The 24903-nt window shown below is 43.9% G+C and overlaps 1 protein-coding gene across 3 annotated transcripts in view; it reads right to left on the bottom strand.

The window, feature by feature from the left end:
* Window positions 1-24903, bottom strand: part of LOC122793043 (sentrin-specific protease 2-like) — a 1342091-nt gene that overhangs the window by 208767 nt on the left and 1108421 nt on the right. The window contains exon 17 of one of the 3 annotated variants that reach the window (XM_044060713.1): window positions 8770-9348. The exons of the other annotated variants lie outside the window; for them this stretch is intronic. Within the exon in view, the coding sequence (XP_043916648.1) occupies window positions 9337-9348 (12 nt within the window). The 3' untranslated portion in view covers window positions 8770-9336. Of the gene's footprint in view, window positions 1-8769; window positions 9349-24903 lie in introns of those variants that run through there. 3 annotated transcript variants of the gene reach the window in all.

Here is a 24903-nt window from a genome sequence, read left to right as displayed (position 1 = left end):
GGTTAAATCTAGCACAAAACCGACAGCTAGCTACGTTGTGATCAGGGCCTAGGCAAGGAATACAGTAAGAGTGAAAATCCTTATGAGGTATTTGCTTCCCACAAGAAATACAATTGTTAACTTTTTCTGACATTGGTCTGAGGCAAGAAAAAAGTTTCCCCAATGGGATACTTAGCTTTAATGAAGACTTCTGTTCGGATTCGAAATCTCAGGAGTCGGCCAACTGGCACTTGCGAACTGCTTTTGCTTCGGGCACTGCGCGGCAAGAAAGACTGAAGAAAACGGTGTCGGCTGCATCTTATACCCATGGCACACTGACGTCAGGGAAAAGGCGACAGCAACAGACGCCGGACTTAGACTTTGGAATTCTGGCCGACTGAGGGTAGCCTGCCAGCAGGATAACCCAAGAGTAATGACTGCAACAGTGAAACACGATGAACATCAGGGGTAGGCCCCTCTGACGCACGAGCCACAATTCCCCCTAGCCATCAGGTTCCGATGGCTGATCAACCTCAGCAGATGTACTCAGCAGTTCCATCAGGCCGGCTTCCATTATGGTTCCCAGTTCCAACTGAGAAACAGACATCCGAAGGAATCCTGGGCTAACATCTTCCTCGAGAGTCTCACTGGACTCCTGAGGTGCAGCAATGGCATCAGGCCTAACTTTTTTGGCCTTCTTCCTATGCGGCTCGTTGGAAGTACCTACCAGCCCTCCATACTCAATGCCAGACGTCGGAGTCTCTGATTCTCGAGATAAGAGTTTGAGAGCAGACAGACCGCTGTGAAGAGTTTTGGGCACAAACGATTTACAAATGTCGCCAGACCAATGGTCGTGGGTCTCCCCTAGACAAAACAAACACTTATCATGCATGTCCTTCTGTGGACTTTGTCTTCCACAAGCACACTTCCCCTTTCTAGTTGACATGTATGTCTGAAAAGCTAAGAAATAGACAACAAAAAATCCAAAGGGTACTTATCTGCAGCAGATGGCCGTCAAGCAAGCGAACTGCTTCCTGCAGCTGGCAATCAGAGGTCCGAAGATCACTGTGGCAGAAAAGGTCTGAAGTGGGTACATGGAGACGTCACTTTTTGGCTCTGACATCAAATGTCGAATGTACCCCTGCTCCTAAGACTTTAGAATACTGGCCGGATGTCTGGTGCTGCAGGCAGCAACCTCCCTATAGTTATGAATACTGTAACATGAGAATAGGAGGAGATATACAGTTCATTCACTCTGTAAGGCTGCAATTATGGTATCCTTATGACCCTTGCTATGTCTTCTTCCATCCCAGATGCACTTTTAGGCATTTCTTAGATGGAGGAACAAGAATCATAGGGCAATTCACATGATTTCATAAGCCTCAGTAACTTTTCAAAAGATGGATCATTGCTGGTGTGGAAGGTAAAGCTATAGGGTGATGTGCAAGCCCAAACAGTCCTTTGTCACCTCAGAACTCATCATAACACGATGTTTAAGTGGTAGGTAATTCCCCGCCTCCTCTCCCCACCCCAAACTACCAACAGAAGTAAGCTTGTGCAGACTTGTGTAAGAAGAGCAGGTACATAACTGTCACACAATGTTAGGAGACAAGGTTCAATCTCTAGAGGAACACTTGCTAAATGTGACATGGGTATCAGGCCCCACAATGGCATCAAGTCACATTCCTTAAAGATTCAAGCCCACATTAAGCTTCCATTACACATAAAACATCTCCCTATGAACTAGTAATTTCACAATCAAACTGATATTCTAGGATGAAACTATGTATGTACTTTGTCTTTCTTCTGCCATTCTCTCTTCCCTCACTCATGCTCCCTCTCCGCTCCCTCCCCTCCTTCTTGTTCGAGCCTTTTTCCTTACCTCCTCTGTACATGTCCATACTCTGCATACAATTTTATCACTATGTCTTCCCTATCTTTTACCTAGCTGCAGCAACCTCTCGTCCTGAGTTATGTGACATTCTGTTTACTATCCTTTCTCATCCCTTACCTCTAATATCTTTCTCTAAAAGCTCTACATCATCTGACTGTACTTTATTACAATTTTTTCACCTTTTAAGTTTACTCATGACTTTTTCAAACTATTAAAGTACAGTTGTGTACACTTACCATAAATGTAGATGTTTGAGTGTATTCACTGTTGCAGTCATTACATTTGGGTAATCTGCTAGCAGGTTGCCCTCAGTCGGCCCGAATTCCAAAGTCTTGGGTCCTGTGTCGGCCGCCGCCTCCTCCTCCATGACGTCAGGCTGCCAGGGGCACAAAACACGCAGCCAATATATATACAAACACACACACATGCATCAATATAAACTTTACCTTGAAGGAAAGAAACTACAGAATGAAAGGGGGGTGGCGGGTGGGTAACCTGGACTGCAACAGTGAATACACTCGAACATCTACATTTATGGTAAGTGTACACAACTGTACTATGTTCTTCGTGTTTCACTGTTGCAGTCATTACATTTGGGTAGAATCCCAAAGCTATGGTTGGGAGGAGGAATTCAGATAGCATTAGGACCAGCTATAAGGCCCTGCAAGACTGCAGTGGCAAAGCCAGCTCTGGAATTAGAGAAAATTGACAAATGATAAAGCTTGGTGAAAGTATGCACAGAACTCCAGGTAGCAGCTTTTAGGATGTCTCTGGCAGGGACGCCTCTGAAAAAGGCTGTAGAGGTAGATGCAGCCCTGGTGGAGTGAGGTCTGATCCCCTGGGGGATAGGTTTTCCATGGTGCTTATAGCTGAAATGAATTAAATGGCCTATCCATTTAGAAATTGCTTTGAAATAGCCTTCCCCTCTGCTCCTGCAGAAAATGCCACCAGCAGTTGTTCAGATTTCCTTTGAGGTTTAGTCCTGTCCAAGTAGAATCTAAGTTGTCTGTGCACATCTAAGGAATGCAGTATCCGTTCCCCTTTCTTCTGTGGATTGGGAAAGACGGCTGGCAAATGAATAGACTGATTAAGAGCCACACTGGATACCACCTTGGGCACGAAGGATCGATTGGTTCTGAGGGACACCCTGTCCGCAAGAAAGAAGATGAAAGGCTCCACTGCCATAAGGGCCTGTAATTCAGATACACTTCTGGCCGAGGTGATTGCTAAAAGGAAAGCTGTTTTCCAAGAAAGAAATTTTAAGTCTTCAGTAGCAGCTGGCTCGAAAGGAAGTCGAGAGAGTGTCTCCAAAACAAAGTTAAGGTCCCAGGCTGGGGTTGGAGCTCTCCTGGGTGGCCTCAAATTTTTCACCCCTCTGAGGAACTGCTTGACCAGTGGATGAGAGAAGAGGGGAGGTTCTGTGCTATAATGTACTGAAATGGCTGAGGCGTGGATTTAATGGAGGAAAAAGACAGGCCCTTGTGAAGCATCTCAGTTAAGTATTGTAAAATCTGAGGTAAATTGGGCACTGCTGTGCTCATCCCTTGAGATTGGTTCCAGGCACAGAATCTTTTCCATTTTTCAGCATAAGATTTTCTAGTACTAGGCCTCCTTGCCTCTAAAATATCCATCACAGGTTTACTGAGGGATGGTAGAGGAGAGATTATGTAATTAGCCAGGCTGCAAGGTTCAGTGTTAGAAGCTGAGGGTGCAGAATCTGGTTATCCTGCTGAGAAAACAGGGAAGGAGTCTGAGGCAGGTGCCATGGGGATAACCGTGACACACTGCACAGGAGGGGGGTACTAGTGTTGGCATGGCCAGTCTGGAGCAATCAAAATCATCCTTGATTTGTCCCGTTTGATTTTTAGTAGTACTTTGGAAAGCAGGGGCAGAGGGGGGAAGTCATAGACTGATAGTTTTTTCCAGCTGAAGGACAGAGCATCCACTTTCCAGGCTTGCTTGTGGGGAGTCCTTGTGCAAAATTTGTCCAATTGGTAGTTCTGGGGAGAGGCAAACAGGTCTATATCTGGGCTCCCCATTTCCTTGTCAATATGTTGAAAATCCTTGGTTCCAGTTTCCACTCGTGTGGGTCCATGAGGTTTTGGCTTAGTCCGTCTGCCAGTGTATTTAATTTACCTGGCAGGAATTGAGCTTGTAGGTGCACTTGGTAGCTCAAGTCTATGTTCCACAATGACATGGCTAGTCTGCAGAGGGGGCAAGAATGTGTACCCCCCTGCTTATGTACCACATAACAGTGGTGTTGTCCTTCTTTACCGTAAGTTGTCCTGGAAGAATGTGGTCCTTGAAGGCTGTCAGAGCATTCTGTACAGCTAGCATTTCTTTTTGATTGATATGCAGGTGCATTTGACTTGGGTTTCATTTGCCCTGAATGCACTTCCCTGCCAGGTGAGCCCCCCATGCATAGCCTGATGCATCTGTTAGGGTGGCAGGGGGTGGTGTGAAAGGTAGTCCCTTGTTTTGGTGGCAGACCTCTGCCCACCAAAGGAATTCTAGGATTAGGCAAGGTATGATAGGAATCATTGCTTCTAGATCCATACCACTGCAGTTTCCTCATATGCAGTCTTGCATATGGAATTAGAATAATGCAGGAGGCCATGAACCCCAAGGCTTACAGTATTTGTCTTGTAGATAGCAAGGTTTTTGTGGCCACTTGCTTGAAGTAGGTTGTCAAATTAATTTGTTTCTCTGGCGTGAGGTAAGCCATCTGGGAAGTTGTATTCAAGCTTGCTCCCAGGAGTATAATTTGTTGACAGGGTACCAGATATGATTTTTTTTTTCGTTTATGCTGTACCCCAGACAAGTTAGAACCCTATGTACAAAGGTCAGATGATTCAAAAGTATGTCCTGGCTTTCTGCCTGAATTAGACAATTGTTCAGGCATGGGTATATTTGAATATTTCTTTGCCTGCAAAATGCAATAACTGGAGCTAAGCACTTTGTGAATACCCTGGGCGCAGTAGATATGCCAAAGGGCAGAGCAGAGAACGTGTAGCCTGCTTTGAAGCGTAGGTATCTTCTGCAATATTCCCTTATTGGGATGTGCAGGTATGCTTCTTTTAAATCTAGTGTTGCCAACCAGGTATCTTTGCCTAGAATAGGAAGTAACTGGTGAAGAGTCAGCATCTTGAATTTTTGAATTTCCAAAAAGGTGTTTAGAGTAGACAGGTCCAGGATAGGATGCCATGAATTGTCTTTTCTGGGTACCAGGAAAAGTCTTGAGTAGAAACCTTGTCCCTTTTCCTCTTCCTGTACCAGTTGAATAGCCCCCACGCTTGAGAGAGAAAGTACTTGTTTTTGGGCCTCTGCCCACTGATTTAGGGGTAGGTCCGGCCACCCGCTTGGTGTTGGCAATGTGTGGAAGTGAAATTTGTATCCCTGGTTCACTATATTTAAAACCCATTTGTCCTGGGTAATGAGTTTCCAGTTCTTTGCATGAAGAGCAATCATTACTCCCAAAGGGGCAATCAGTTGATACGTGCTTGGAAATTTTAAACGGAAGTCATTGAGACAGTTTACCATAGGGGGGAATCTTATTACTCCCAGATTTGGAAGTGGAAGCCCCCCACTGCTTAGCCCTGTGTGCCCCCTGAGACGGAAACCTGGGGCTTTTGCTGTGTCTGGGTTTGGCTTGAGAAGACCTGGAAGGGGCTGGAAAGGACCAATTCTTACAGGGCCAGTGCCTACTAAATCTAGGAGGCTGAACTTGTAAGAAATCTTTAACAGTTTGCATCGATTTAGCTTCATCTTCCATCTTTTTAAGAATTCCTCAGCCTTGTTGCCAAACAGGCGGTCCTGATTTAAGGGAGCATCCAACAATTTAGCTTTAACATGATCAGGCAAGGATTGCTCCTTTAGCCAAGCATGCCTTCTGAGCACAGACCCAGTAACAGCAGTCCTGCAAGAGCCCTCTAATGAATTAAAACCACACTGCAAAGTATATTTTCCAACTTGTTCAGCAGAATGCATTAAATCCTGTAATTCTTTATTTTCCACACATGTCAGGAATCAACATCATTTTCTGTTTAAGCAATCCAATAACATGTTGCTGATACTTTAACATATGAAACTGGCAGTTTAAAGCCCAAATGGCCAATGTTGCAGAAGTGCAAACCTTCTTACCCCATCTATCCAGCATCCTGGAGTCTCTATCAGAAGGGGTAGGATTTTTAGCAGTAGAAGCCCTAATGCCCTTGGGCCCCTGTAAAATAGTCTCTGGATCCGCAATAGGATTTTTAAAAAGGAACTTGTGTGACTCAGGGACCCTGTAGTATCTGTCAGGTTTTCTGGGAGCAGGAGGCAAGGAATCAGGGGCCAAACTAGATTCCGAAAAAGCATCATCAACAATGTCTAGTACAGGAGGAATAGCTAAAGGCCTATGCTGAGGTAGGAGTAAGAAATCCCTAAGCCTCTTTTTTGAATCAGAAAAATCCTGGCTTTCCCAGTGGAAATGCACCCTTGGAGTATGCAAGGGTTCCCCAAAAGAAAAATCCTCTGGAGGGAAAGCAGAGGGAATGGAGTCCTCTGCATCAGAATCCTCATAAGTAGATAAGGGTAAATCCACATCATCAGAAGAATCAGAAAAAACAGAATCCTGGTCAGAAGATTCATAAACAACTTCAGTCCTAGGCCTCTTGAAAAGGGGGGGGGGGGGGTTGGCTACCCCTGATTAGAGTTACTAAATCTTCATCCATTCTTATAATTTGTTTTTAGGCATAGACGCCTGAGCATGTGGCCTGGGCATCGTTTTTTTAGGTATGGTTCGAGATTTAGGCCTAAGTGAAGGAGGAGGCATCAGTTTAATATGCAAGCACGTAGGCCTGAATACACCCTCAAAAGCAGGTGCCTGCACAGCGGCTCCGGACCCATCCAAGGTAGAGACATCCGCGGGTTCCATAGTTGAAGCATCTCGCGGCATACCAGACTCCGAATGGGTCTCAGTAGAGGCCTGCGAATCAGACATAGCGGGTATCAGGGGCTGTGAAAGAGCCTCAGTGAGTACCGGTGAACTGGCGACTGGCTTAGGAGAAACATCATCAGCAGTTTTGGACCTCGGCGGCCTGTCTCTGTCTTTATCTTTGCGTTTTTTCGGAATCCCGGTGGTCGGATGGCTAACAGACGACATTTCTGGATAATTAAACAGAGAACCAAAATATTTAGAGGTGAAAATATACAGACAACGGATAGTGCGCTGATTAAATAAAGCACAAAACCGACAGCAAGGTACAGCGTGGTCAGGGCCTAGGCAAGGAATACAGTACGAATGAAAATCTTTATGAGGTATTTGCTTTCCACAAGTAATGCAATTATTAATTTTTACTGACATCGGAAAGGAGCAAGAAAAAGTTTCCCCAGTGGAGTACTTGGCTTTAGTTGAAGACTTTGGTTCTGAAACTAGAAAATGAAAATTTCAGGAGTCGGCCGACCGGCACTTGCGAACTGCTTCTGCTTCGGGCACTGCACGGCAAGAAAGACTGATGTAATGGTGTTGGCTACATGGTTTATAGCCCTGACGACCTGACGTCATGGAAGAAGGGACAGCGACCGACACAGGACCCAACAATCAGGCCGACTGTGGGCTACCTGCAAGCAGATAACCCAAATGTAATGACTGCAACAGTGAAACACGAAGAACATCCAGCATCCCTTCACTTTACTCAGAGGTAAATGTTTAGAAATGCTATGCACTACATCCTTTTCAAAGTCAAACACTGTTTTTGGCTTAATTTTGTTCAAAAACTGAACAGAGAAGTAAAATAGATGTCCAAAAATAGTTATAGATATATTCCATTTTAGAAGTATACTATACACAACAGGTATGATTTTACTTCCTGTTCCACCTTGTAAACAGCAATGTACTATATACACTTGTTTACACTCACTGGTACTTACTGGGAATAGTCCGTAAAGAACGATAAAATCAGATGCACATATCTTCAAGTTACTTTGTGTGGTCAATATGACTGCATTTGGAGTACTTGCAATACTACCACTGTGACTGATAATAAAACTCCCATTTTTAATTGGTAACATTTGGGCATGTATGTCACTTAAATTAAACTCTCACAAGTGCATTTTTACTTCTACTTCGCACTCTCCTAACCGTTTTAAGGCATCTATATTGGGCAAACTATTCACTACTTGTTGACGTACCCACTAACACTTCGGATAAGATTCGACATGGATCCACCAACGTATGTTCAGCTCTCCTCTTAACAGCACTACGTGCCATACATCCTTCACACTTCAAACTATCAGCACTGTGAAAATGTTCTCTACACTTAAGTAACTTTTCACCATCAACTGCTGCCTCAATAATCCTTTGCATTTATCCTTCAGCTTTCTAGTACAACACCAGTAATTACGAATATCAGTACTCTTCTCAAGGTAGTACCGACGGCCATCAACTGCTAATTTTTTTCTTTCCTTTCTCAGTTAACATTGTTTGATGAGACGCACCAAATTGTACCAGGTGCACAACCACTGCTGTCATCATGACTCATTTCGTACAGCAACATCTATGAAAAATCCAGCATTACAGACACTTTACCCATGAACAATAGATAACTGATTACTCTTACAGGTAATAAGTTGTCCACTTACCACAAATATAGTTATATCCTTTTGATTTTCATTACTGCAATCCACTATAATGCTTGGACTATATCTCAATGGTCAAGTTACAGGCAAACCACAGAATTCTGCTTATACATGCACGACTCAAGTGACATCATTGTATTTATGTAACAGAGTTGTTAAAGGCGAATTAACCATAATATTTTATGTTTATTACTTCTAAGTTTGTACACTACATATATTTTTTACACAATGTATGCATTTTCAAGCATCTGACGTTCATACAATAGATGCTCGACAAGATGATAGAAAGCCGGATATAACACAGGACTCATGTGACAGCACCATAGGAATGTGGCAGTCATGAATACGTTCCAACTATTTGACTGTTGATGCGTGGTGCTGACAACCCATAATGCAATCTCCTCAAATGTGGATGCCAGTGCTGCACCTCTCTTAAACCTCTAGTCTTCTACCAACCTAGGAGGGGTGCAAGTTCAATTTCTCCCTACTGAGGGAGGAAGATACCACACACAAGGATTAGGAGGTCATCTAGGGGTTAGGAGTACTTCCCAGAGGATGTAACCAATGTTTAAACTTCATGTCTTTCACCTTCTTTCAGTGCTCTGGTTCTGGTCTTGAATCACAAAAAAGTACCTCTTTCCATGTGCTGGGAATTCTTAGCCACCATCTTCTTAGTCATCTGGTAGACCTGTAGCTTCTCCCATCTGCACCTTCAGGTGGGCAGATCAAAATTTTGGCATTTACGGCAGCGCTTGACATCATGCTATTCCTAGAACACAATCACTTTGGTGGCTTCTATTTCCTAGGCAGTGAGCAAGAAAGCTTTTCTATGATGAAAACCAGGATCAGGATATGACCTGTAAAACATGCAGAAAAGACCTGAGCGATGTTGTGGCTAAGCATCCTCTCTTAGTCAACTGGAGATTGTAATGTTTGTGAGGTCAGTGGTAAGTACATACAGAAAAAAAAAACTGCTAAACTAGTGATGCATCAATAAACAAAGGAGTACCACAGGGTTTCATTCTTCCCTCCTACTATTCTCCAACTTTATTAAACTCCCTTATGACCTCCTCCAACTACCACTTATCCTAAACCCAGACAAAAGGGTCAACTACAGGTTCAGTCAGACAGGCAGACACACAGACGCATTCAGTCCCAGCTTTAATTAGACGTACACACACACTCCATCAATGACTATTCAATTGCAAACTAGTACTCAAGCTCTGTACATGAAGATTGACATCTAATTTAAGGAATATCATCCCCTGGAGGTAGCAAGGGATTATGCAGGATCAGAACCTTGGTTAAGTGTTGTAGTAGTTAAAGCAGAAGGTGAAGAGATGGTGATCAGTGAATTGCATCACCCCCCCCCACCCACCCACACACACACACACGCACACGTGCGCACACACACACACGAAGGGATAAGGATAACAGACTAGACACAATAATAAAGTAGTGGAGGAAGAGAAGGGGGCAATGCCAATTCATAGTGTTTAAAAGGTAGAGTCAATCCATGGACCATAACCACCTGACCAATACCCACACTTATAAGACACCTATGCTTCTAAGACGGCAAAACAAGTCAGGCCCTGAATGGCTATACAGATGCCAAGCCATTCATCAAGGTTTGTCTTAAAGGAAGTAAGATTACCACTCTGCTGTTATATGTAACAGAAGATTAAACCAAAGATGGGGGAAGTAGTAGTGAGGAATAAATCAGTCCCTATAGTGTATCTAGTGGTTGACGGAGACTTAAGTTTTTAATTTGAGTGTTTGCGAAGCCATTTTCTGTGGAGATGTACACAATCAAGGAATGTAGGATGCTCCTGAGCTTGTAATGATTGACAAATTAATGTGCAGGAGTCTGTAACAGAGACAATGCAGTACTGTAGCTTCAAGCCTGTCTTGGTAGCAGAGGGTCTTTATTCAGGTAATCTTATAGGTTCATAGGTTCATACTAGGCTATCTGCCCTAGGGCATTTACAAGCCTAGCCAGAGTGTGTTTGGCTTTCGCCACCCATTTTAAATTAATTTTGCTATGCCCTTTTTCGAGGTTAGTATACTGTACCTCTGTCTAACAGTGACACAGAAGTGATACCCGGGGTAAACCTACAATCTCCCATCCACTCATCAAGATTCCTCTTGAAGAGAGTCAATGAGGGACTCTGCCTAACCTGGACTGGGATTTTATTCCAGAGTGAAGGGAGCCTCTGGGTTATGAATCTGTCCCTCCAGCATGTCCTATTTATTTCAGTGCTGAGGTTCAAGTCTCTTGAGCGCGTAGCTCGATGGGATTTGGATTTTCTGAGGTGCAGCATGTCCATTAATTCCTGGTTGGACATGGCTTTATATGTCAGGCACAGATCGCCTCTGAGCAGGCGGTATGCCACTGAGTAGAGCTGGAGTTTCTTTAACCGGGCAGCATATGGCATCTGCTTGAGCCCTTTGATCCTCTTGGTGAGGTACTTTTGGGGTCTTTCCAGTTGCTGCAGGTGTCTGGTAAGGTACATCCCAAAAGGGGAATTTTACTCAATTATGGGCCTGATGAGGGGATGAGTAAAGAGGCACGATGACCTCCCCTGATCTAGATGTGAATCCCTTCATGATTAGGTGGGCTATTTTTCTAACCACTTTGGCCATGTGGTTGTCAAATGAGAGATTGCTATCAACTTAGGTCCGCAGGTCCCTAATTACTTCTTCTGTACTTAATGGATTACCACCTATGTGGTAATTTGTGGGCACTTTGTTTTTGCCAAAGGGGATGACTATACACTTTTGGCTTAGCTTGAGGCCATGGCTCTGGCACCAGTTGTCTGTTTCTATGAGGCCCTTTTGGTGGATGCTTGTGTCGGCTGGAGAGTCGATTATGGCGCCCGGTTTGCAGTCATCTGCAAACTTGGTCAGCCACAGTCCTTCTGTGTTGGCCTGTACCTCCGAGAAATACATACCGAAGAAGAGAGGTTCCAGGACTGAGCCTTGTGGGACGCCACTTGTAACTGGTTTGGAGTCTGACATGGCTCCAGCAATTCTAACCATGTGGGTTCTGTCCTTGAGCCAGTTTGCAACCCATCTAGTGACATAGGGGTTTATATTTAAGCTGGTGAGCTTATCTATAATGCCCAAGTGGGGTATTGTATCAAAGGCTTTTGCGAGGTCCAGGTAGGCTGTGTGGACCACCTTCCCCTCGTCAATGGCCTTGGTGACTGTTTCAAAGAAATCAACCAGGTTTAAGAGGCAGGATCTGCCCTTAAAGTCGAACTGGGTAGGATCCAGTGTCTGTAGGTCCCCAATATCTTTATTTATGAGGTCCATGATGATCCTTTCCATAGCTTTGCAGACCAAGCTAGTCAGGCTTATGGGGCGATAGGTTCCAGGATCTGCTGAGGCACCACCTTTGTGGAGAGGGACCACTGTTGCTGTACGCTACTCTTTGGGTACATATCCTGTAGTAAGGCTGAGATTGAACAGTAGTTTTATGTTTGGGTTTAGCTCTTGGAGTTCATGTAGGACGCAGCCCGGGACACCGTCTGGTCCCATTGATGCTGTGTTTTTTGCTTTGGTGAGGGCAGCTCTTACCTGAGCATCTGAGATGTCAGGGGGGCAGCACTCTGCTGGGATAGATATTTGCCCTTTTGGTGGGTTAGAAACCTCTGGAGTCTTTCTAGCTGCATGGTAAGCCTGGGAAGACAAACTAAAACTGGCATTATATTCTATAACAGGGCAGAGTTTAGAGAAATAACTTTTTTTTTTACCTGAATGAGATACCTTTACTTATTTATTGGGCTAGACAGAAAGATCTGCTGACTACTGTTGCTATGATATAGTCCAGAGGTACCAAGATTTCTGATAACATATTAGTTGTAGTGGAGTGCTGTTTATGCTGTAAGCTGCTGTGGAGACTTGTTTCCCAAAGATGACAGTACTTTACTTCTTTACATTTAATTTAAGCTCATTTCTAATACATCTTTGATCTGCATGGTTTAATCCTTGATGTATTAACACAGTAATGGATTGCTTAGTGAATGACAACGGCCAACTTGCATTCATTGGCAATTTAGTCAGTCATACGTTTAGATTAAACATTTGGCAATCTGACAAAAGTAAATGGAAAACAGAAGGGGACTCTGGAATGAGCCCTGAGGAATGCAGTTAGTTACATTTTTGCTTTTTAAAGTGGTACCTGCTACTTTTAATTATGTCGGACCCATCTGACAGCCAGTTTGCCATTCAACTTACAAAGCAAGGGTCTACACATTTAGACCTTTAAGTTTAGTTACTTTCCCGGCATGGAGAGTTGCGTCAAAGACCTTGGCCAGACCCATACACATGGATGAACTGCAAGGCCATTCAACATCCTTAGTGGCTTTCTCAAAGATGTTCGCTAAACTAGGTAGACATGATCTCCCTTTGACAAAACCAGATTTTTTTCAAGTCTTCAACCATTTTTATATTGGACCTTATGAAATTAGGTATAATATGTTCATTTTTTTTTTAAATTAGGCTTGTTAGGCTAATGCATCTATAGTTCCCATGATCTGAGACGTGGCCCTTTATGAAGTGGCATAGCAACAGCCATTTCCATACCTTGGGAATATACCCTGCGTCTATGGTTACAGGGAACAGTTTTAGGAGGGGTTCAGAGAGGGCATGTTTGGTGTTGGAGGTTAAGCAACCAGATATACTGTTGGAGGATGTAGAAGTGGCATTTTTAGAATTACAGAGTTCCTTGTTGGAGCCCATAGAAGTGGCACTTTTAGTATTAGAGCACATAGCTAGGACATGTTCTTTGTCGGAAACCACAGAAGTGGCATTTTTAGAAATAGTGTGTGCAGTTAAGACATACTCTCATGTTAAGAATTTGTGGAACTTTATTATTATTTCTGGTGTGAAGTTGGCACTAAATTTACCTACAGTATATCAACATCTTATGCTAATTATTGTGTTCTACTTTGACCTTGTTGATGGTATCATTCAGATTTTTGATCCAATTGATACAGCATTTACTGTGGATAGCTTTTTAATTAGAGGTCTTAATAACTTCATTATTTTACTAGAGTGGTTATCAATGCTGGCATTGGCTTATTTTTTTGTTCTTCAATAGACTGACACCACTTGGTATAGACTATTTGCTAGATGGGAGTAAAAATCATTGGCACATGTATAAGATGGGGTTGTACAATAATGGAAATCTCCTTCAGGATACAAATCTACCAAAGGGAGACCGGGAGACTTCTGAGCTACAGAATATACAGAAGGCTTGATGTGAATGATGTCTTGCACAATGAGCTCAGTTAACCACTGCAGGATTGCACCAGAAAGTACAACGGTGCTTAAACACACAACATTACAGTACATCTTCAAGATGCTACTGTAAAAGTACAGTATGACATTTGGGTTTACCTACGCTCTATGAAAGTAGTGGCATAAGCCCTGGGAGGAACCACGGGGTTCATGCTGGATAGGTACTGCTGCAGACTAGTAAAAGAATGTCTTGTATATTTTTTGATGGTCAACTTTTGGGTTCTCTGAGATATCTTCTGCAGGGAAGAGTGACAGATGTTGTAACCAAGTCAAACACATTTGACTAGGTAAAACAATACGAAATAAAGAGTGTGTCCAAAACTACCAGTGCTGAAAAGCCCTATCGGACCTATGAACACAGCCTAAGATGTACAGTTTGTAATGAAAAAATAATAAAAGCGTTTGTTGAAGACTAAAAGTGTTCATAATTTTGTTAGTCATCTTTCAAAATCCTTACATTTACAATGAATAGGCTCATATAAAGTGAAAATTCGGTAAAGGCATACCCTATAAAATGCTAACATAATAAAATAATATGCCTTCCTTTTAATAAAGAAATAAAATGTATGTAAAAACTAATACATTCTTACTTAATATGCAAATACAACATACAATGAGTCCCTTAATACAAGGATAAAACTTAAATGAGTCAGGCAGAAATTTTTTCCCACCCACCCACCGTGTTACTATTTTTTTCTTAAATACTACTGTCTTTCTAGTTGCCTGCCTCTTTCATTAATTTGACCATATATCTCATTTCCTCTCTGCTTTCACCGGCTTGTGTGAGTATGCACAAAATTATCATTTTGTGAAATCACTCCCCTTAAACTATTTAAATGTATTGGCCATCCTACTGTATTCCATAGTACCAGAATACAAAAGTGACCACCCCCTTTCAATCTATCTTGCTGTTTTAAAAATAGTGACTCCCCACTAAAACTTAACTTTTTAGTCAGGTGAAACGTAAGTTACCTATTTTCACATCTAACTTCTCTAGTGCACACTGCAGTGTTTAGGATAAACCATTTTTTTCATCTTACCTTTAAGCATCCTTGTGACTAGCACTTGCTCTAATACCTGCTGGAAAGCACTATGAAGCCGTAAAAGTACAGTTTTGTACCTACCATAAATGTAGATGTTCGAGTGCTAATACAGCTGCAGTAATAACATATGGGTTCTCTGCCGTCAGGCGGTCCCTCGGTCGGCCGAATTCCAAAGTCTAGGTCCGGTGTCGGTTGTTGTCGCTTCCTTTCCTGATGTCAGTGAGGCAGGAGTATATAAGACACAGCCAACACCATTTTCTTCAGTCTTTCTTGCCCCAGATGTCAGGTGCCCCCAGTAGGAAGGCAATACATAAATTATATTTATACACATGCAATGCAATGTAATCAAAAAACAGTAGTTGCAAGCAAATATACCATAGAAGGATAACCCAAACAGGTTGTATGAAGAGGGGTTAGGTCCTAAGCCTTTACCAAGAGGGGAAGGAGGGAGGGAAATCTGTACTGCAGCTGCATTAGCATTCGAACATCTACATTTATGGTAGGTACAAAACTGTACTATGTTCATTGTGCATACAGCTGCAGTAATAACATATGGGTAGAATCCCAAAGCTACGCACAGGGTGGTAGGCACTAGGTAAAACTGGGATGAGCCAGAATGCCCTGCAACACAGCAGTAGCAAAGCCTGCTCTAGTTTTGGAATATAAAGGCAGGTGGTAGTGTCTTGTGAAGGTATGCACAGAACTCCAAGTGGCTGCCTCCAAAATATCTTTGGTAGGAACTCCTCTGAGGAAGGCTGTAGAGGTAGCTGTGGCCCTGGTGGAGTGGGATCTGATGCCTGTAGGGACAGATTTTCCATGATAGGAGTAACAAAACCGTATGCAGTGGCCTATCCATTTTGAAATTGTCTGTTTGGTCACTGGCTTCCCTTGAGCTCCTACAGCATAGGACACAAAACGTTGTTCTGATTTCCTAAAAGGCTTTGTTCTGTCCAAATAATAATGTAGCTGTCTATGGATGTCTCAAGAGTGTAGCAGCCTTTCCCCTTTGTTTTGAGGATTGGGGTAAAAGGTAGGCAAGTCTATGGCTTGATTTAAAGCTACCCTGGATACCACTTTAGGCATAAATGATGGGTTGGTTCTAAGGGAAACCCTGTCCTGATGGAAGATGAGAAAGGGCTGCACAGCCATGAGGGCTTGTAGTTCTGAAACCCTACGGGCTGAGGTAATGGCCAGAAGGAAGGCTGTTTTCCAGGACAAATGTTGCAAATCTGCTGAGGCAGCTGGTTCAAAGGGAGGCAATGTTAATTTTTCTAGAATATAATTAAGATCCCAGGCTGGCACTGGTTGTTTCCTTGGTGGTCTTATATTCTTAGCCCCTCTGAGGAACTGTCTTAAGAGTGGGTGAGAGAATAAGGGTGGATCCGTGTTGAATTCTGCAGAAATGGCTGAGGCATGGATTTTTATGGAGGAAAATGAAAGTCCACTGTTCAGCAGCTCAGCTAGATACTGTAATACCTGAGGCAAATTTAGTTTTGTAGGGTCCTAGCCTTTTTTCCTCATTCCAAGAGCAAAACCGTTTCCATTTTGCTGAGTAAGCCTTTCTAGTAGATGGCCTTCTGGCCTCCAAAATGACATCCTGTACCTCTTTGGGGAGTAAGGTCTGTTGAGGTATTAAGGAATTTTCCATGCAGCGAGATTGAGTGTTTTCAGCTGACTGTGAAGAGTTTTGTAGTTGTGCTGAGTCAGTAGAAGAGGCATTAGAGGTAGGTACCAGGGAGGAGTATGTGTTAGGCTCCTCAGGAGTGGGTACCAGTGCTGTCTTGGCCAGTCTGGAGCAATCAGTATCATCTTTGGTCTGTCTGCTCTTGCTTTCAAGAGCACCTTGGGCAGAAGAGGCAGAGGTGGGAAAGCGTAAACTGTCCATGCTGTACAACTGAATGAAAGGGCGTCCACTCTCCAGGCCTTTGGATGAAAGGTCCTTGAACAAAACTTTTCCAATTGATGATTCCTGTGGGAGGCGAAGAGAGCTATGTCTGGCCTCCCCCAAGCTTGGATTATCTTTGTAAACACTTGAGGATGCAATTTCCATTCGTGTGGATCTGTCATATTTCTGCTTAGATTGTCTGCCAGTGTGTTTTCCAAACCTGGCAAGTACCGTGCTTGAAGTTCGATTTGCCATTCCAGAGCCAAGTTCCAAAGTGTCATGGCTAGTCTGCACAGCGGGTATGAATGTGTTCCTCCTTGTTTGTTTATGTACCACATAACTGTGGTGTTGTCTGTTCTTATCACTAATTATCCTAGATGTAGGAGGCCCTTGAAAGCTGTAATTGCATTTATTACTGCTAGCATTTCTTTTTGATTGATGTGAAGGTGCTTTTCCTTTTGGGACCATTTGCCCTGAATGCACCTGTCTGTCATGTGCGCCCCCCAGGCGTAATCTGAGGCGTCTGTTGTGATGACTTGATTTGCTTGAGGCTTGCAGAATGGGAGACCTGTGTTTGTTTGACATGCTTGAGCCCACCATAGAAATTCCTTTTGCAAACATGGAATTATTGGTATTATTGCTTCCAAACTGTGGCTGTGTTGAGACCATAAATTTTTTAGGTACCATTGACATTTCCTCATATGCAACTTTGCACACGGGATTAAAAGAATGCAAGATGCCATGAAGCCCAGAGCCTGCAGGATTTTCCTTGCAGTAAGCCTGGTACAATTTGCTAGTATTTTGAAGTACTGAGTTAGTTGCCTCTGCTTTTCTGGCGTAAGATAGGCCATCTGGGTGTTTGTGTCCAAGTTGGCACCCAGGAAAGTTGTTTTCTGAGCTGGTGTTAGCCTGGATTTCTCTTTGTTGATTGTGTATCCCAGAGCATTCAGTAACCGTGTTGCAAAAAGTACAGTTTTGTACCTACCATAAATGTAGATGTTCGAAGATCCACATTGCTGCAGTCATAACCTGTGGGTAGTCCGCTGTCCTCGGTCGGCCCGAATACCAAAGTGTTAGGCTGGCGTCGGTCATGGTCGCTCAGATCTGACGTCAGTACGCCATGGTATTAAAGCGCATGACCAACGTCATATCCTCAGTCTTTCTTGCCCCAGATGTCAGAAGGCCCTAAAAAGAAAGGCCATAGCCAAAAACAGAAAAACCTCCAAAACCCATGTACAAACAATATTTACAACCCAAACCATACAACCACTCCAAACTACAGAGGGAAGGAGGGAGGGTATTGGACTGCAGCAATGTGGATCTTGAACATCTACATTTATGGTAGGTACAAAACTGTACTATGTTCTTCATCTCACATTGCTGCAGTCATAACCTGTGGGTAGAATCCCAAAGTAAAGGTAAAGGGAGGTTGGCAAAATCATAAAGCATTGGGAGCTGCTAACATGCCCTGTAAGACTGCAGTGGCAAACCCAGCCCTAGATTTGGAATAAAGAGGGAGATGGTAATGTTTAGAAAAAGTGTGCACTGAACTCCAAGTAGCTGCTTCCAAAATATCTTTAGTAGCTACACCCTTAAAAAGCAGTAGAAGTGGCAGTAGCCCTAGTGGAATGAGGTCTGATTCCAGCTGGAATCTCCTTACCATGATGAGAATAACAAAAGCAATACAATGGCCAATCCACTTAGAAATAGTTTGTTTTGAAACAGGTTTCCCCTGAGAGCCCAAAGCAAAAGAAACAAATAACTGTTGAGACTGTCTGAACCCTTTAGTCCTGCTCAAATAATAACGCAACTGCCTGTGAATATCCAAAGTGTGCAAAATTTTCTCCCCTTTATTTTGGGGATCAGCATAAAAAGTAGGCAAATGAATAGATTGGTTCAAGGCCACATTTGAAACCACTTTAGGCATAAAAGTAGGGTTAGTACGCAGAGATACCCTATCCTTATGAAAAATCAGGAAGGGTTCAACTGCCATTAGAGCTTGTAATTCAGAAACCCTTCTAGCAGACGTAATGGCCAACAAAAAAGCAGTCTTCCAAGACAAAAACTTTAACTCAGATGTAGCTGCAGGTTCAAAAGTAGGTAAAGTAAGTTTTTCCAACACAAAATTGAGATCCCAGGAAGGAGTAGGAGCTCTACGCGGGGGTCTTATGTTCTTTGCCCCTCTAAGGAATTGCTTAAACAAAGGATGAGAGAATAATGGTGGGTCACAGTCATAGTGAGCAGAAATGGCTGCAGCATGAACTTTTACAGAGGAGAAAGACAAACCCTTGTCTAATAATTCTGTAAGACATTGAAGTGAAACACTCAAATTAGGCCTGGAAACATCAAAGGTCTTTGCTTTGCTCCAAATAAAAAATCTCCTCCATTTATCAGCATAAACTTTCCTTGTACTAGGCCTTCTGGCCTCCAAAATGACATTCAAAACTTGTTGAGGAAGCTGCGACCCTCCAGGTTCTAGAACAGAATATGCCAGGCTGTCAGATGCAGGGACTGTATCCTGACATTGAGGAAATGATTGCCTGCCTGAGACAAAAGGTGTGGAATTGAAGGCAAAGGCCAAGGAGGCTCCCGTACTAAACTCCTCAGCAGAGGGTACCAGTGCTGCCGAGGTCAATCTGGAGCTATTAGAATCATGGAGGGCTTGTCCTGTCTGACCTTCAAGAGCACCTTGGGAAGGAGAGGCAGAGGAGGAAAGGCATAGACGTGAAGATTGTTCCAACTGAATGATAGAGCATCCACTTTCCAAGCTGTTGGATGAAACATCTTTGTGCAAAACTTTGGCAACTGGAAATTTAGTGGAGAAGCGAACAGATCTATGTCTGGAGTCCCCCATATCACTGTCAACTGTCGAAATACATGAGGATCCAACTTCCACTCGTGGGGATCCACCATCTGTCTGCTCAAAACATCTGCTAAGGAGTTCTGTGCTCCTGGCAGAAACCTTGCCTGAAGAGTGAGGTGCAAACTGAGCACAGTCTCCCACAAAATCATAGCTTGCTTGCAAAGAGGGTACGAATGGGTTCCCCCTTGCTTGTTGATGTACCACATGACAGTTGTGTTGTCTGTTTGAATCAACACTTGTCCTGGGTGAAGTAGATCCTTGAAAGCCATCAATGCAAATTGGACTGCTAACATCTCCTTCAAGTTGATATGTAAATGTTGAAGTCTGGCAGGCCACGTGTCTTGAACCCATTTTCCATTGAGGTGTGCTCCCCAAGCCTTGTCTGAGGCATCTGTCGTTAAGATCTGACTCGCCTCTGGTCGGGTCACAGAGAGTCCCTTGTTTAGGTGACATTCCTGAGCCCACCACAAAAATTCCTTTTGAATGCAAGGTATTATCTGAATGACAGTGTCCAGATCGTGGCAGTGTTAAGGTCCATACACTTTTGAGATACCATTGTAGCTTCCTCATATGCAGTTTGGCATTGGGAAGCACCAGAATACAAGATGCCATGAACCCCAAGGCTTGAAGGACTGTCCTTGCAGTCAGCCTGGACCGTAGAGACAATTGTTGGAAGTAAAGTGTAAGATTTCTTTGCTTGTCCGGGGTCAAAAAAGCCATCTGGGAGGCTGTATTCAGTCTCACACCCAGAAAGCACATGTCCTGAGAGGGTACTAGACTGGACTTTGTTTCATTCACAGAATACCCTAGGCACCTTAACACCGCCATAACATACTGTAGATGGTGAAGTAGCTTGTTTTTGTCTTGAGCAAGAATCAGGCAATCGTCCAAATAAGGATAAATTTGTATTCCTCTTAACCTTAAGAAGGCTATCACCGGAGCCAGAACCTTTGTGAACACCCTGGGCGCAGTAGATAAGCCAAAGGGCAATGCAGAGATCTGATAATGTAAAGTCCCAGCCCGAAAACGCAGGAATCTCCTGCAACTGGGCCTGATAGGAATATGAAGATAAGCCTCTTTGAGATCCAGAGTTACCATCCAGTGATCTTTGCCCAACAGAGGCAGAAGTTGTTGCAACGTCAACATTTTGAATTTTGGAATGTCCAGGTATGTGTTGAGGATAGATAAATCCAAAATTGGCCTCCAAGTGTTTCCTTTCTTTGGTACAAGAAACAGGCGAGAATAAAATCCTAGGCCCACTTCTGACAGAGGGACCTGCTGTATAGCCCCATTTGAAGAAGTAAAGAAATCTGTTTGTGAGCCTCCACCCTTTGCTGAGGAGGAACGTCTGGCATGCCTTTGAAAGGAGGCAATGTGTGGAAGTAAAACTTGTAGCCTCGGTCTATAATGTCCAACACCCATTTGTCCTGGGTGACTAAAAGCCAGTTTTGCCTGAAGAGTGCCAACTTTCCTCCCAGAGGAGCTGCCAGACAGGAAGGATCTGGCAGCTGAAGATGCAGGTCATTGGGTCTGTTTACGAAAGGACTGGCCCCTGCCCTCACCTGTAGATTGTGCAGGGGAACTCCACGTTCTAGGCCTGAAAGAACCCTGAGCTCTGCCCCTACCACGTCTAGATCTGCCCCTAGACTGTAAATCAGAAGGGTAAGCCCATCCCTTAGTAGGCCAATTTCTGCTAAACTTAGGGGGCTGCACCTGCAAAAAATCCTTAACAGTCTGCATAGACTTAGCTTTGTCTTCCATTTTCTTTAAGACTGACTCCACAGGAGAACCAAACAAAACTTCAGACTGCAGAGGAGCATCCAAAATTCGAGCTTTAACATGCTCTGACAAGTTCTGATCCTTAAGCCAGGCGTGCCTACGAATAACTGATCCAGTGGCAGCCACCCTGGAAGAAGCCTGTAAAGCATCGAAACCACACTGCAAAGAATGCTTACCCACCTGATCAGAGGCATGAACCAAATCCTGTAATTCCTTACACTCTATGCCCTCTGCCAAAGCATCTACCTTAGATTTTAACTGAGTAAGGAGACAATTCTGGTATTTCAACATATGAAACTGGCAATTCAAAGCCCTCATAGCTAGAGTGGAAGAGGTATACACTTTTTTACCCCACCTATCCAAAGCTCTAGAATCTTTATCCATAGGAACTGGATTCTTTACAACAGAAGCCCTGACACCCTTAGGTCCCTGGCTAATAGTTTCTGGGTCAGCCCTAGGGCTCTTATACAGATATTTATGAGCCTCTGGCACTCTGTAATACCTATCTGGTTTAACTGGCGCAGGAGGCAAAGAGTCTGGATTAAGGGAAGCCTCAGAGAAAACATCCTGAACAACATCCAAAACAGGAGGTATAGCCAAGGGCCGATGTTGTGGTAAAACAAAATTCCCTAAGCCTCTTTCGGGAATCTGAGAAATCCTGACCTTCCCATTTAAAATGCTCCCTCATAGAATGCAGGGTTTCTGAAAAAGAAAAATCCTCTGGAGGAGAAGCAGAAGGACTGGAATCCTCTGCGTCTGAATCAGAATAAGGAGGAAAATCCTGAATGTCTTCAGCCAAGACTCTGAGTAATCTGAAGCATGTTCCAAACTTTCCACCTCTGGCTCCACCCTAGGCCTCTTATCTGGAGGGGGCATAGAACCCCTGATTAAGGAAATCAAATCTTCTGCCATTTTTAGCATGTGTTTTTTAGGTACAGAACCTGCAGAACTAGGACTGACACCAGAGGAAGACAAACCAGGCCTGACCTTGGAAGGTACCTTAGAGACAGAAGGGGAAGGCCTAACCACCTTATGCAAAGAAGGAAGTACAGCAACCTGAGAGGCCCCCTCAGCCTGACCCGACTCCTGAGAGGCCACATCTTGCAAAATTAACAGCTCCCCCTGAGACTCAGCTGAAACCTCGGCTGGATCCACAGATTCCACCGTAGTTTCTAAAGAACCGGCGTCCGAACGGACGACTCATCCTGCTTGGACTTTAACGATTTTTCCTTGCGCTTCTTAGCGGTAGCGGGCGCCGGAGGATCCGACGGCATATTGTAATTACACCGCCATCAAGACAAGCCTAGCGCAATCTAACCACGCTTAATGGTGCGCTTATTAAATCTAGCACAAAAGCGACACCCGACTACGTCATGCTCAGGCCCCAAACAAGGAATACAGAGAGAGTGGTAATCCCTATGCGGTATCTGTTTCCCACAAGAAATACAATTATTCACTTTTTCTGACATCCGGAATTAACTGAGGCAAGAAAAACAAAATATTCCCCAACGGGGTACTTAGCCCAACTTGGTTTTCGGTCTGAAACTCAGAATACGAAAATTTCAGAACGCCGAACGGCACTTGCAAACGCTGCTTCTGCTTCGGACCATGCGGCAAGAAAGACTGAGGATATGATGTCGGTCATGCGCTTTAATACCATGGCGTACTGACGTCAGATCTGAGCGACCATGACCGACGCCAACCTAACACTTTGGTATTCGGGCCGACCGAGGACAGCGGACTACCCACAGGTTATGACTGCAGCTATGTGAGATGAAGAACATGCCAGATGTTCCAGAAGTATGCGCTTGCTGTCCGCTTGGATCAGGCAGTCGTCCAAATAAGGGTAAATTTGTATCCCTTGAAGTCTGCAGTAGGCAATTACTGATGCCAGGCATTTCGTGAATACTCTGGGCGCAGTAGATAAGCCAAAGGGCAATGCAGAGAATTGATAGTGGATTGAACCTGCAAGAAATCTGAGGTATCTTCTGCAGCTTTGTCTGATTGGGACATGCAGGTATGCCTCCTTGAGGTCCAATGTTACCAGCCAAAACCCCTTGCCCAGCATGGGAAGAAGCTGCTGTAATGTGAGCATCTTGAATTTTGGAACGAGTAAGAATGTGTTTAGGATGGATAAGTCCAAAATGGGTCTCCAGTCGGTTCCTTTCCTTGGTACCAAAAATAGCCTGGAATAAAAACCTTGACCTTGTTCGTGAGTAGGTACCTCTTGAATAGCTTTCATGTCTATGAGCTTTGAAATTTGTAGTTGTGCCTCTGCCCTTTGATTGTGTGGCAGGTTTGGCATGCCTCTCATTTTTGGGAGAGTGTGAAAATGAAATCTGTAGCCTCTGTTTATAACGTCCAGGATCCATTTGTCTGTTGTGACCATATGCCAATTTCTTGTAAATAATGCCAGCTTTCCTCCCAAGGGTGCTGCCAGCTGAGACTTGCTTGGCATGGAAAGGAGGAAGTCATTGGGTTTCTTTCCTGTATTGCGGTGCACTGTTTTCGCCACCTCTTGGTGCTGGAGTCTGCCATTCCATTGCCTGCCTCTATATGATCCTTGTGATTGACCTCTGCCCCTTGTGCGCCTATATCTACCTCTTTGGGGCCTGTCCGTAGCTGGAAAGGACAAGTTTTTAGAAGGCCAATTTCTGCTAAAACGTGGTGGTTGAACCTGTGGAAAAGCTTTGACAGTTTGCATAGATTTGGCTTTTTCTTCCATTTTCCGTAGCATCTCCTCAGCATTAGTACCAAATAGCACATCCTTTTGTAAAGGAGCATCTAGTAATTTAGCTTTCACATGATCAGGCAAGATTTGTTCCCTAAGCCATGCATGCCTACGAACGACTGATCCTGTAACAGCAGCTCTACTTGAGGCCTCTAGGGCATCATAACCACATAGTAAGGTGTGTTTACCCACTTGTTCTGCACTATGCATCATATCCTGCAACTCCTTCAAATCTGGTTGTTCAGGTTGAGACATTTTATTTCTTAATTGTGATAACAGAAACTGCTGATATTTAAGCATATGAAACTGACAATTTAAGGCCCTCATGGCTAGGGTGGCCGAGGTAAATACCTTTTTTCCCCACCTTTCTAAGGATCTTGACTCTCTTTCGGAAGGTAGTGGATTCTTAGCAGTAGAGGCCTTCAATCCCTTGGGGCCTTGAGAAATGGTTTCAGGGTCAGCATTATGGCTTTTGAAAAGAAATTGGATAGAGTTAGGAACTCTGTAGTACCTATCCAGCTTGACTGGGGCAGGAGGCAGGGAATCCGGGTTAAGGCAAGCCTCCGAATAAACATCATCAAGTACATCCAAGACAGGAGGTATCGCCAGAGGTCTGTGTTGAGGTAACAAAAGAAATTCCCTCAGTCTTTTCTTGGAATCAGAAAAGTCTTGGCCTTCCCAATGGAAGTGTTCCCTCAAAGTGTGCAAGGTTTCCCCAAAAGAATAATCCTCAGGAGGAGATACAGAAGGAATGGATTGCTCTGCATCAGAATCTTCAAAAGGGGAGTAAGATTGTTCCTCTACATC

The sequence above is a fragment of the Protopterus annectens genome, chromosome 2.part0 (genome assembly GCF_019279795.1).
Source record: "Protopterus annectens isolate FY-2018-M chromosome 2.part0, PAN1.0, whole genome shotgun sequence".
NCBI lineage: Eukaryota > Metazoa > Chordata > Ceratodontiformes > Protopteridae > Protopterus > Protopterus annectens.
The sequence above is the reverse complement of the archived record's forward strand: the minus strand, read 5'-3'. Positions and strand labels throughout refer to the sequence as shown.